This window comes from Salmo salar, chromosome 01, assembly GCF_965601325.2.
Source record: "Salmo salar chromosome 01, fSalSal1, whole genome shotgun sequence".
Classification (NCBI taxonomy): Eukaryota; Metazoa; Chordata; class Actinopteri; order Salmoniformes; family Salmonidae; genus Salmo; species Salmo salar.
The window spans coordinates 64,458,530-64,472,805 of NC_138291.1; the positions used below are offsets into that span (position 1 = coordinate 64,458,530).

At 43.1% G+C, this 14,276-nt stretch overlaps 1 protein-coding gene across 1 annotated transcript in view; it reads left to right on the plus strand.

Moving 5' to 3' along the window:
• LOC106607177 (neuroendocrine convertase 2) overlaps positions 1–14,276 on the plus strand; it is a 102,295-nt gene that overhangs the window by 50,681 nt on the left and 37,338 nt on the right. The window contains exons 7-8 of the mRNA XM_014203849.3: positions 2,468–2,556; positions 6,929–7,104. Coding sequence (XP_014059324.1) covers positions 2,468–2,556; positions 6,929–7,104 — 265 coding nt within the window. The remainder of the gene's footprint in view (positions 1–2,467; positions 2,557–6,928; positions 7,105–14,276) is intronic.

Genomic DNA, 14,276 nt, shown 5'->3' on the forward strand with positions numbered 1-14,276 from the left:
GTCATCTGCCCCAAAGCAGTCATCAGCAGTATTGTATTTCTTGTGCCTGTTCAACAGTGCATGCATAGCTGTCAGCCAGGTTGTGACATTAGACATCTCAGTGTTGCCGCTGCTGAGTTAATGCAGCACAGGACTAGTTGGCTAATTAGCTGGTTGTTTATAAATAGCAGACTGTCTGTGGCAAATCATGCTGGGAGTGCAGAGAGGGCTCACTGCAATTACCCTGTGGGAAGCCCACACCGGAACACGCACACACACAGACACAGACACAGACACAGACACACACACAGACACACACACACACACACACACACACACACACACACACACACACACACACACACCACACACACACACACACACACACACACACACACACACACACACACACACACACGTAGACACATTGTCAGACAGTTATTGTCATGCAAAAGGGTGCCGGTCTCATGGTAATTAACCGTTAATTATTAATATAAACATGTTTAGCATCTCCAGGCTCCACACATACAAGCTGCATACAAGCCTCTGATGCACGCCTTTGGAACATCTACAATTAAAAAGTCTAATAAATCAATTTAATATACACCGTCACAATGAATCCATTATTTATTTTAGTCAGGTCTAAAGAAACATTATGATATGAAGAAAATGTATTTCAGAAGAACAGAATATTAGTTGGCTTATCTGTTAACCTCTCTGGGCTAGGTGGCACCATATCGTCCCACCTACGTAACAGCCAGTTGAATCCTGTGGCGCGATTTTCAAATACCTTAGAAATGCTATTACTTCAATTTCTCAAACATATGACTATTTTACAGCTATTTAAAGACAAGACTCTCGTTAACCTCTTACATCTAGACGTTCCGCTAGCGGAACACCTGCTCCAATATCCAATGATAGGCGTGGCGCGAATGACAAATTCCTCAAAAATACGACTATTTCACAGCATTTTAAAGACAAGACTCTCCTTTATCTAACCACACTGTCCGATTTCAAAAAGGCTTTACAGCGAAAGCAAAACATTAGATTATGTCAGCAGAGTACCAAGCCAGAAATAATCAGACACCCATTTTTCAAGCTAGCATATAATGTCACAAAAACCCAGAAGACAGCTAAATGCAGCACTAACCTTTGATGATCTTCATCAGATGACACACCTAGGACATTATGTTATACAATACATGCATGTTTTGTTCAATCAAGTTCATATTTATATCAAAAAACAGCTTTTTACATTAGCATGTGACGTTCAGAACTAGCAGGGGAATTTGCTAACAATTTACTAAATTACTCACGATAAACGTTCACAAAAAGCATAACAATTATTTTAAGAATTATAGATACAGAACTCCTCTATGCACTCGATATGTCCGATTATAAAATAGCTTTTTGGTGAAAGCACATTTTGCAATATTCTAAGTACATAGCCCAGCCATCACGGGCTAGCTATTTAGACACCCAGCAAGTTTAGCCTTCACCAAAAATGTTATTACCTTTGGTGTTCTTCGTCAGAATGCACTCCCAGGACTTCTACTTCAATAACAAATGTTGGTTTGGTCCCAAATAATCCATCGTTATATCCAAATAGCGGCGTTTTGTTCGTGCGTTCTAGACACTATCTGAAATGGTAAATCAGGGTTACGAGCATGGCGCAATTCGTGACAAAAAAATTCTAAATATTCCATTACCGTACTTCGAAGCATGTCAACCGCTGTTTAAAATCAATTTTTATGCAATTTATCTCGTAAAAAAGCGATAATATTCCAACCGGGAATCTGCGTTTCGGTAAATAGAGGGAAAAAAAGAAAGACGGGGGAGACCAGTGCACGCGCCTAAGCCCACTGTCCCCTGATCGGCCACTTGAAAAAGGCAATAATGTGTTTCAGCCTGGGGCTGGAATGACGACATTCAGCTTTTTCCCGGGCTCTGAGAGCCTATGGGAGCCGTGGGAAGTGTCACGTTACCGCAGAGATCCTTTGTTTTGGAAAGAGATGTCAAAGAAAGCCAATAAATGGTCAGACAGGCCACTTCCTGTAAAGGAATCTCTCAGGTTTTTGCCTGCCATATGAGTTCTGTTATACTCACAGACACCATTCAAACAGTTTTAGAAACTTTAGGGTGTTTTCTATCCATATCTAAGAAGTATATGCATATTCTAGTTACTGGGTAGGAGTAGTAACCAGATTAAATCGGGTACGTTTTTTTATCCGGCGGTGTAAATACTGCCCCCTAGCCCTAAGAGGTTAAGTTATCTGGCTATGCTCCATGCCATAGGCTGTAGACTTGATCATTTAGCTGACAACATAAGTCCTGTGACATTATTTTAGATTATATGATTTTAAAGTAAGAAAAATATAATTGAACAATAGGTGGTCAAAGACATGATACATTGACGAGTAACCAATTCCCACTATGTTTTCCAACTTTATCCCCATTCCCCAATCTACCTGTGTGTTTCTGTGTGTAGTCATGGAACAAGGTGTGCTGGTGAGGTGTCTGCAGCAGCCAACAACAACATCTGCGGAGTGGGAGTGGCCTACAACTCTAAGGTGGCAGGTATGTAGACTGCTCTAATACTGTGGTAAATAACATCTGGCTTTGAAGTAAAAGTAATATTGATCACAGTAATGTCAGAAAATGTGTAAAAGTGGCAGTGAGAATAACAGTACTAGTAGTGCTATGGTAGTGATAATAACAGTACTAATGGCAGCTATACTCAATAATAATTATATTATAGTCCATCTTACTTCTCTCATCATTACCTAAAATGGTGAAATGCATCTTATATTTATAAAGTATGCCGCACAGAATAATAATGGACACAGAAATGTTCCGGGTAGCCTCAGCGAATAACATCGATCTACACACTGACTCGGTGAGTGAGTTTATAAGGAAGTGCATTGAAAATGTTGTACACACACTGTGAATATTAAAACCTACCCTAACCAAAAACCATGGATGGATTGCAGCATTCGCACAAAAGTAAAAGCGCGAACCACCGCATTTAACCATGGAAAGAGGACTGGGAATATGGCCAAATATAAACAGTGTAGTTATTCCCTCTGCAAGGCAATCAAACAAGGGAAATGTTGGTATAGGGACAAAGTGGAGTCGCAATTCAATGGCTCAGTCACAAGACGTATGTGGCAGGGTCTACAGGCAATTACGGACTACAAAAAGAAAACCAGCCACGTCACGGACACCGACGTATTGCTTCCAGACAAACTAAACACCTTCTTTGCCCACTTTCAGGACAATACAGTGCCATCGACACGGACCGCTAACAAGGCCCCCCTCTCCTTCTCTGTGGCTGACGTGAGTAAGACATTTAAATGTGTTAACCCTCGCAAGGCTGCTGGCCCAGATGGCATCCCTAGCCGCGTCCTCAGAGCATGCGTAGACAAGCTGGCTGGAGTGTTTACGGACATATTCAATCGCTCCATATCTCAGTTTGCTGTCCCTGCTTCAGGACGGCCACTATTGTTCCTCTAACCAAGAAGACAAGGATAACTGAAGTAAATGACTATCGCCCCGTAGCACTCACTTCTGTCATCATGAAGTGCTTTGAGAGACTAGTCAAGGATCATATCACCTCCACCTTACCTGCCACCCTAGACCCACTTCAGTTTGCACACCGCCCCGACAGGTCCACAGACGATCCAATCTCCATTACACTGCACACAGCTCTATCCCATCTGGACAAGAGGAATACCTATGTAAGAATGCTGTTCATTGACTACAGCTCAGTGTTCAACACCATTGTCGCGTACAAGCTCGTCACCAAGCTTAGGACTCTGGGTCTGAACACCTCTTTCTGCAACTAGATCCTGGACTTTCAGACGTGCCGACAACAGGTGGGGAGGGTAGGCAACATCACCCCCACCACGCTGACCCTCAACTCCATTATCAAGTTCGCTGACAACACGACAGCGGTAGGACTGATCACTGGCGACGATGAGCCAGCCTACAGGGAGGAAGTCAGTGACCTGGCAGTCAGCAATCACTAACTCGGATTGGCTGCTGCCTACATAGAGATTCACTAGTCACTTTAAACAATGCCACTTTAATAATGTTTAAATATCTTACATTACTCATCTCATATGCATATGCTGTATCTTATACCATGTATTGCACCTTGCCTATGCCGCTCGGCCATGTCACGTCCTGACCATAGAAAGATGTTATTTTCCAGAGTAGAGTAGGTCAGGGCATGACAGGTTATTTTTCTCTCTATGTTTTCTATTTCTATGTTCATGTTCTAGTTTTGTATTTCTATGTTGGTTTTGTTTGGGATGATCTCCAATTAGAGGCAGCTGGTCTTCGTTGTCTCTAATTGGAGATCATACTTAAGTAGTGTTTTTTTCCACCTGGGTTTGTGGGAGATTGTTTCTGAGTTAGTGTATGTTTTTACTCTGCGTCACGGTTTGTTGTTCTTGTTCGTTCAGTTTATTGTGTATGTATTGCAAAGTTTCACAGTGTAAATAAAATGTGGAACGACACACACACTGCACTTTGGTCTGCTCCTCCTTTCGACAACCGTGACAGGCCACTGCTCATCCATATATTTACATGTACATATTCTTATTCCGTCCCTTTAGATTTGTGTGTATTAGGTAGTTGTTGGGGAATTGTTAAATTACTTGTTAGATATTACTGCACTGTCGGAACTAGAAGCACAAGCATTTTGCTACACTCGCCTCTAACATCTGCTAACCATGTGCATGTGACCAATAACATTTGATTTGATTCTACACAGACACTCCCCAGTACTGACCAGCTTGTGAACTCACAGCCAAATGATATCTTTGGTTTTATACAATTACTGTAAATGTGAGAATGCAGTTGCAGAAGCAAAATTACAACACTCGATATAGACAATTCCATTCTTCCATTTCTCATTGAATTCTCCCTTTGATTTGGCTCTGGAAGCAGCAATATAGAGGACAAGAAAATTACTATTGTTGCTTTGATTTGTCCACTCGTCCAGAAACCTGACATCAGCTCAGTATGTCACACTTTGTTTTGGGTGGAATTCAAATTTCCAATTGAGAGACTTTTACATTTTACATTACATTTAAGTCATTTAGCAGACGCTCTTATCCAGAGCGACTTACAAATTGGTGCATTCACCTTATGATATCCAGTGGAACAACCACTTTACAATAGTGCATCTAAATCTTTTAAGGGGGGGGGGGGGTTAGAAGGATTACTTTATCCTATCCTAGGTATTCCTTAAAGAGGTGGGGTTTCAGGTGTCTCCGGAAGGTGGTGATTGACTCCGCTGTCCTGGCGTCGTGAGGGAGCTTGTTCCACCATTGGGGTGCCAGAGCAGCGAACAGTTTTGACTGGGCTGAGCGGGAACTGTGCTTCCTCAGAGGTAGGGGGGCCAGCAGGCCAGAGGTGGATGAACGCAGTGCCCTTGTTTGGGTGTAGGGCCTGATCAGAGCCTGAAGGTATGGAGGTGCCGTTCCCTTCACAGCTCCGTAGGCAATCACCATGGTCTTGTAGCGGATGCGAGCTTCAACTGGAAGCCAGTGGAGAGAGCGGAGGAGCGGGGTGACGTGAGAGAACTTGGGAAGGTTGAACACCAGACGGGCTGCGGCGTTCTGGATGAGTTGTAGGGGTTTAATGGCACAGGCAGGGAGCCCAGCCAACAGCGAGTTGCAGTAATCCAGACGGGAGATGACAAGTGCCTGGATTAGGACCTGCGCCGCTTCCTGTGTGAGGCAGGGTCGTACTCTGCGAATGTTGTAGAGCATGAACCTAGAGAGGAGGACACAAGGGAGTTGTCAACAGTGATGGCGAGATCATGGAACGGGCAGTCCTTCCCCGGGAGGAAGAGCAGCTCCGTCTTGCCGAGGTTCAGCTTGAGGTGGTGATCCGTCATCCACACTGATATGTCTGACAGACATACAGAGATGCGATTCGCCGCCTGGTTATCAGAAGGGGGAAAGGAGAAGATTAATTGTGTGTCGTCTGCATAGCAATGATAGGAGAGACCATGTGAGGATGTGACAGAGCCAAGTGACTTGGTGTATAGCGAGAATAGGAGAGGGCCTAGAACAGAGCCCTGGGGGACACCAGTGATGAGAGCGCATGGTGCGGAGACAGATTCTCGCCACGCCACCTGGTAGGAGCAACCTGTCAGGTAGGACGCAATCCAAGCGTGGGCCGCGCCGGAGATGCCCAACTCGGAGAGGGTGGAGAGGAGGATCTGATGGTTCACAGTATCAAAGGCAGCAGATAGGTCTAGAAGGATGAGAGCAGAGGAGAGAGAGTTAGCTTTAGCAGTGCGGAGAGCCTCCGTGACACAGAGAAGAGCAGTCTCAGTTGAATGCCCAGTCTTGAAACCTGACTGATTAGGATCAAGAAGGTCAATCTGAGAGAGATAGCAGGAGAGCTGGCCAAGGACGGCACGTTCAAGAGTTTTGGAGAGAAAAGAAAGAAGGGATACTGGTCTGTAGTTGTTGACATCGGAGGGATCGACTTCTTCATCAGTATGTTGTTAATAACCTCGAACTCGTCAATTTCCAGGAGTTATGGAAGCACCATAATGAAGGCTTTGATCTTAAAATTAATTGGTTTTGAGATTTCATTATGGTTACATAACTTTTTTTCCAAATAGGTGCATCAACGGTGGCTGAATATGTTTCATATATACAGTTTGTATAAAGACTGGCCTAACATAAAGAGATGTTGGTTAAACTGTTGCACCAACACAAATTATCTAATTGCTAACTGGTATATTTTGTTATAAAGTACTTTCTCCAGTTTTTAAACCAATAGTCAAGCCATACAAAATATATTTGGTCAACAGTGGCTTAGCATTTTAATAATGTGTAACCAATGGCTTGACTGATTCATACGATAGACAATGTGTATCTTACACTACATGCCTCTCCCCACCCATCCTCTCCTCCTCCCCCAGGTATCCGTATGCTGGACCAACCCTTCATGACGGACATCATCGAGGCATCATCCATCAGCCATATGCCCCAGGTCATTGACATCTACAGTGCTAGTTGGGGTCCCACCGATGACGGCAAGACAGTAGACGGACCCAGAGAGCTCACTTTGCAGGCCATGGCTGATGGAGTCAACAAGGTGCACACACACACACAAACACACACTGGGCTGACTGGAGATAGCAGGCTTATAGAGTACCTGTACTTGTCTTACTGGGGTAACTGGGTTCTTTGAAGAGGCATACGGTATATTAGACTCAAGACACAGAATAGTAAAAAAAACAGCCTTGCTGTTATACACTTTCACAGACACCCCTTAGACACGCACAGTTAGTTAGCATACTGCCAGTGGCAATTAGTTGCTTGATGATTCACAATACCATGCAAGGGGGTGGTCTGATCTGCTCTGACCCTATCTCATCCAGTGTTGTTGAGGAGGTGCAAAATGTGCTCTAAGCATGGCTAAGATAAACACAACTAATCAAGCAGTATTCCGCTCAGCCTCTTTCATGCTAATGATCACATATGTAAACCATTACGTAGGCTAGGCACAATGCACGTTGTAGAACAACAAAAATAGCACTTTCTTTTCCACCGACCTAAGATGAGAATCATTCAATTCAATTTTTTTCCATTAAACAGCCATGCATGTTTTTTGTTATTCTCTCCAACAGCTGGGGAACACTTGTCACCCCCGCCCCGGTACAATCACTTCACTCTCAACAAGACACTTAGTTTGCATCTTGAGCGAGGTGGCTTCGTTTTGCAAATTGACATGGATAATGGAAATAAATCATATGGAATATTCTGGAAGCGGTGCTAGATACATAAGAGTGCTTCATTTGGGGAGCGCTGGAGACAATAGCCGTGCACATATGTAATCTCACTGTATTTCAAACGGCACTTTGCAATTTAGATGGAGAGGCAAGGAATAGATGTGGTGAGAGGGAGAACATACGTAAATCAGGTTTACCTAGATCAGGGGTTACCAACATAAGGGACCTTCCTTGATTTCAGGGAGAAAATATATACAGCTGTGGCCAAATATGTTGGCCACAACTGAATTATTCTTCAATAATTAAATAAACCCAGTCACTACAAAGATGCAGCCATCCTTTCTAACTCAGTTGACGGAGAGGAAGGAAACCGCTCAGGGATTTCACCATATCACGTTCACTTGTATCTTTGTAGGGACCAGGTGTATTGATACTATCCAAATTGTGATGATTAACTTCACCATTCTCAAAGGGATATTCAATGTCTGCTTTTTTATTATTACCCAATAGGTGCCTTTCTTTGCGAGGCATTGGAAAACCTCCCTGGTCTTTGTGGTTGAATCTGTTTGAAATTCACTGCTTGACTTCAATGCACATTTCACATGTTTTTTATAATTGAAGTAATTCAATGGTATGAGGGTTTTAACTTCTTGGGGCTATGTGGGACGCTAGCGTGCCACCCGTGGTGCACCCTATCAACAGCAGGTGCATTTCAAGAGCGGCAAATTTGAAACCAAATAAATGTCAAAATTCAAATTTTTCAAACATACAACTATCTTACACCCTTTGAAAGATAAACATCTCCTTAATCTAACCACGTTGTCCGATTTCAAAAAGGTTTTACGGCGAAAGCATAAAGTTAGATTATGTTAGGAGAGTACATTGACAATAGCTGTGTGTAATGTTTTGTCAATTCAAAGACAGGCCTCACCAAAACCATAAAACCAGCTAAAATGATGCAATAACCTTTCACAATCTCCATCAGATGACACTCCTAGGACATTATGTTAGACAATACATGCATTTTTAGTTCTATCAAGTTCATATTTATATCCATAAACAGCGGTCTACTATGGCGTTGATGTTCAGGAAATCATTTCCCTCCAATAGCCGGCAGTCAAGTCAGCACCACAAATTAAATAATTAAAATTAGAAAACATTGGTAAAATATTATATTGTCATTTAAAGAATTATAGATTTACATCTCTTGAACGCAATCAACTTGCCAGATTTAAAAATAACCTTACTGGGAAATCACACTTTGCAATAATCTGAGCACTGCGCCCAGAAAAATACGCTTTGCTATACAGAGAAACGGCCATGTTGGAGAGATCTAAAATCGAAAATACTATGTAAATAATCCATTACCTTTGATTCTCTTCATCAGATGTCACTTCCAGGAATCCCAGGTCCATAACGAATGTAGTTTGGTTCAAAAAAGCTCATCATTTATATCCAAAAAGCTCCGTGTTGTTAGCACATGATCTAAGCCAGCCGGACTTCTCGTCATGAACGAGGGGAAAAAATATATTTACGTTCGTTCAAACATGTCAAACGTTGTATAGCATGAATCATTAGTGCCTTTTTTAACCAGAACATGAATAATATTCAAGGTGGACGAATGCATTCTCTTTTATAACGTATTGGAACGAGGGTACCCAACATCAACTCGCGCGCCAGAGTCTAATCGGCCATCACCGTTCCATGGCTCTTGTTCGGTCAGATCTCACAGTAAAAGACTCAAAACACTTTGTAAAGGCTGGTGACATCTAGTGGAAGCAATAGGAAGTGCCAAAACATTAATCAACCCCTGTGTGTTTCAATGGCATAGGCTTAAAGGTAATTCAACACATCAGGTATCCACTTCCTGTCAGAAAATGTCTCAGGGTTTTGCCTGCCAAATGAGTTCTGTTATACTCACAGACACCATTCAAACAGTTTTAGAAACTTTAGGGTGTTTTCTATCCATATATAATAAGTATATGCATATTCTAGTTACTGGGTAGGATTAGTAACCAGATTAAATCGGGTACGTTTTTTTTATCCAGCCGTGAAAATACTGCCCCCTAGCCCCAACAGGTTAAGGTAAGTGGTACGCTGTTCCGCTAAAATGTTGAGCGTACGGAAATTCGTCAGTTATTCTGCGCTCTGGCACACTCAGACGAGAGTGCTCTAAAATCAGAGTAGATAGCCAGAGCGAATTTACCAGCTATGTCTGACAGTTGTCACAGTGACATCATAAAAATTATATTGAAATAGGTACTTGCATAATGGAGTCTTTTGGTTAGACATGTAGCTAACTAGCTAAACAATGCACCATAATCCCAACTCATAAAGTTACTACCCTACATGAATCGACAGGTAGCTAACCAACCAGGTTCAATGTTAGCTAGCTAATATTAGGCTACAACTAGCAATGCAAATGGCTCTGAGGTACGAATAATATTACTACATAGATCATACACATAACGTTAGACAGCTAGCCAGACAGCTAATGTTAGCTAGCTAACAGTACTTTAACTTGAAATGAAAATGACTGACAAAATTAGAAACGTGTAATATCTGAAAATGTAGCTAGCTAGACTCTCTTACCTGTATACATGGATGGACTTTTCTCCCTCTCTGTCACGGATGCTATGCTTGACCTTAGTTTGAAGATGTAATGTTCTCTTTTCCACTCTGTCTGCATATTTGCAATAAAATGCCTGAATTTTCTCCACCTCCTTAGCTATCATACTCTAATTCCACTAATTTAAAAACACGGTCCACCAAAAAGTGGAGAGCAACACTTATGCAGTTCTGCTACGTGATGTCTTATATGCACCTCGGAAATGGATAAGGATGCATGCTGTTGCATCCCGGTGTGTCTGTCTTCACTTGTAGCCTGTGAGAAAGACCCGATCACATGACTGAGAGCCATGTGAGTGAGAGGTGCTTCGGCACGCAGCCGGGAGAAGGGAATTAGAATTATCATCTCTCGGCATGTCCAGCACACTCATTATCTCAGCCAATCATGGCTAGCAGGAAGGTTCCTGACTTTTTCTGTGGCTAAACCAACTAGACCAACTAGACCAACTAACTAATTGAACAATTGTATTCATATTTACAGATGGCATACAAGTGTGTTATTAAGGCACATGAAAGTTCACATGTTCCGTAAGGCATTTCTGCCAAAAAAACGCATTTTGATAAATGTCGCTCCTGTGAAATAGTGAATTGCGACATACACCTAGTTTCTTGAAACGAGTCACATTTACATGTGCAGGGATACTGGAGTGATGGAGTTAGATACTGTGCAACGGGATATAAGATAAACAGAGTACAGTAGCAGCAGCTTGCATGTGAGTGAGTGGGCAGGTCTGTAGAGTCAGTATAAATGTATATGCATATTATGTGTAATTGAGCAAATGATGAGTATTGTGTGTGTGTGTTAGAGTGACAGTGTGTGTGAGTGTGTAGGGCCCTGTGAGTATGCAAATACATATTTGGCAAATATACACTGCTCAAAAAATAAAGGGAACACTTAAACAACACAATGTAACTCCAAGTCAATCACACTTCTGTGAAATCAAGCTGTCCACTTAGGAAGCAACACTGATTGACAATACATTTCACATGCTGTTGTGCAAATGGAATAGACAACAGGTGGAAATTATAGGCAATTAGCAAGATACCCCCAATAAAGGAGTGGTTCTGCAGGTGGTGACCACAGACCACTTCTCAGTTCCTATGCTTCCTGGCTGATGTTTTGGTCAATTTTGAATGCTGGCGGTGCTTTCACTCTAGTAGTAGCATGAGACGGAGTCTACAACCCACACAAGTGGCTCAGGTAGTGCAGCTCATCCAGGATGGCACATCAATGCGAGCTGTGGCAAGAAGGTTTGCTGTGTCTGTCAGCGTAGTGTCCAGAGCATGGAGGCGCTACCAGGAGACAGGCCAGTACATCAGGATACGTGGAGGAGGCCGTAGGAGGGCAACAACCCAGCAGCAGGACCGCTACCTCCGCCTTTCTGCAAGGAGGAGCAGGAGAAGCACTACCAGAGGCCTGCAAAATGACCTCCAGCAGGCCACAAATGTGCATGTGTCTGCTCAAACGGTCAGAAACAGACTCCATGAGGGTGGTATGAGGGCCCGACGTCCACAGGTGGGGGTTGTGCTTACAGCCCAACACCGTGCAGGACGTTTGGCATTTGCCAGAGAACACCAAGATTGGCAAATTCGCCACTGGCGCCCTGTGCTCTTCACAGATGAAAGCAGGTTCACACTGAGCACATGTGACAGACGTGACAGAGTCTGGAGACGCCGTGGAGAATGTTCTGCTGCCTGCAATTTCCTCCAGCATGACCGGTTTGGCAGTGGGTCAGTCATGGTGTGGGGTGGCATTTATTTGGGGGGCCGCACAGCCCTCCATGTGCTCGCCAGAGGTAGCCTGACGGCCATTAGGTACCGAGATGAGATCCTCAGACCCCTTGTGAGACCATATGCTGGTGCGGTTGGCCCTGGGTTCCTCCTAATGCAAGACAATGCTAGACCTCATGTGGCTGGAGTGTGTCAGCAGTTCCTGCAAGAGGAAGGCATTGATGCTATGGACTGGCCCGCCCGTTCCCCAGACCTGAATCCAATTGAGCACATCTGGGACATCATGTCTCGCTCCATCCACCAACGCCACGTTGCACCACAGACTGTCCAGGAGTTGGCGGATGCTTTAGTCCAGGTCTGGGAGGAGATCCCTCAGGAGACCATCTGCCACCTCATCAGGAGCATGCCCAGGCGTTGTAGGGAGGTCATACAGGCACGTGGAGGCCACACACACTACTGAGTCTCATTTTGACTTGTTTTAAGGACATTACATCAAAGTTGGATCAGCCTGTAGTGTGGTTTTCCACTTTAATTTTGAGTGTGACTCCAAATCCAGACCTCCATGGGTTGATAAATTGGATTTCCATTGATTATTTTTGTGTGATTTTGTTGTCAGCACATTCAACTATGTAAAGAAAAAAGTATTTAATTACATTATTTCATTCATTCAGATCTAGGATGTGTTATTTTAGTGTTCCCTTTATTTTTTTTAGCAGTGTATATTTTTTAAAGGTCAAGAAAGATACAAGGTAAACAGTGCGTGTAGCTATTTTGTTAGCTATTTATCCGTCATATTGCTTGGGGATAGAAGCTGTTCAAGAGTCTGTTGGTGTCAGACTGAATGCACCGGTACCTCTTGCCATGGGTGGTTGGGGACTTTGACGATTTTCTAGGCCTTCCTTTCACATCGCCTGATATAGAGGTCCTGGATGGCAGGGAGCTCGGGCCGAACTGACTTGTTGGAAAGGTGACATCCTATGACGGTGCCACATTTAAAGTCACTGAGCTCTTCAGTATGTCCATTCTACTGCCAAGGTTTGTCTATGAAGATTACATGGCTGTGTGCTCGATATTATTCACCTGTCAGCAACAGGTGTGGTTGAAATAGCACAATCCACTAATTTGAAGGAGTGTCCACATACTTTGTTTATATAGTGTAGCTAGCTAGTTAGCTAGCTAAACTAACTTGGCTACATGACATTTAAGGTAAACTCTAACGTTAGTTAGCTAACAGAATTTGCATCCATTCTCCTCAAGTCCGACTAAAGCTGCCACTGTCAGAAACCATTAAAAACCAGAACAGTAACGCCAGCTAACTCAATCAATGTCACGTCCTGACCAGTAAAGGGGTTATTGTAGTTTGGTCAGGACGTGGCAGGGGGTGTTTGTTTTATGTGGTTCGGGGTTTGTTGGGTTATGTGTTATGTAGAGGGCTGTTTGTTTAGAGTGTTCTGCGGTTTATGGGTTATGTTTTAGGTTAGTGTATTTCTATGTTAGATCTAGGGTGTTTAGTTCTATGTTTAGTTAATTGGGATTGTCCTTCAATTAGAGGCAGCTGTTCCTCATTGCCTCTGATTGAAGGTCCTATGTATAGGGGTGTGTTTGTAATGGGAAGTGTGGGAAGTTGTTTTTGCATAGCTGTGTGTAGCCTGCATTACTGTTTGTCGTCCGTTCATTTTCCTGTTTTGTTTCATAAGTGTTCTAAATAAAGTTAAAATGAGCACTCAACCCGCTGCGCCTTGATCCACTTCATACGACGGCCGTTACAATCAATCACCATGCAAGCATGAGATAAGCCTGCCAAATGGCTTGGTTAAATTAACCCATTTATAGAATAAGTAAAATCGAACATTGGTAACTTAGCTAGCTAGCCAGGAAATTTAGGTAATATAGCTAAGGAGTGAAACATTGTCTGAGACAGTCCAGAAGAAGTTTCAGACTAAGCTAGCTAAGGTACCTAGCTGGCTTTAACTAGCTACCATTACAGACACTGACAAAGTTTATACACTTCAGTAAGCTAGTGTCGCGGGCATGGTCGTGAGGCTAACTTCGTTAGCTAGCTAACGTTACCATAGCCAGAGATATTAGAACAGAAAATGGCTAGCTAGCTAACTGTTGTAAGCTAGCTAACTAACACTCAATCTAATGTAAGCTAGCTACCTAATTATGATAGGGC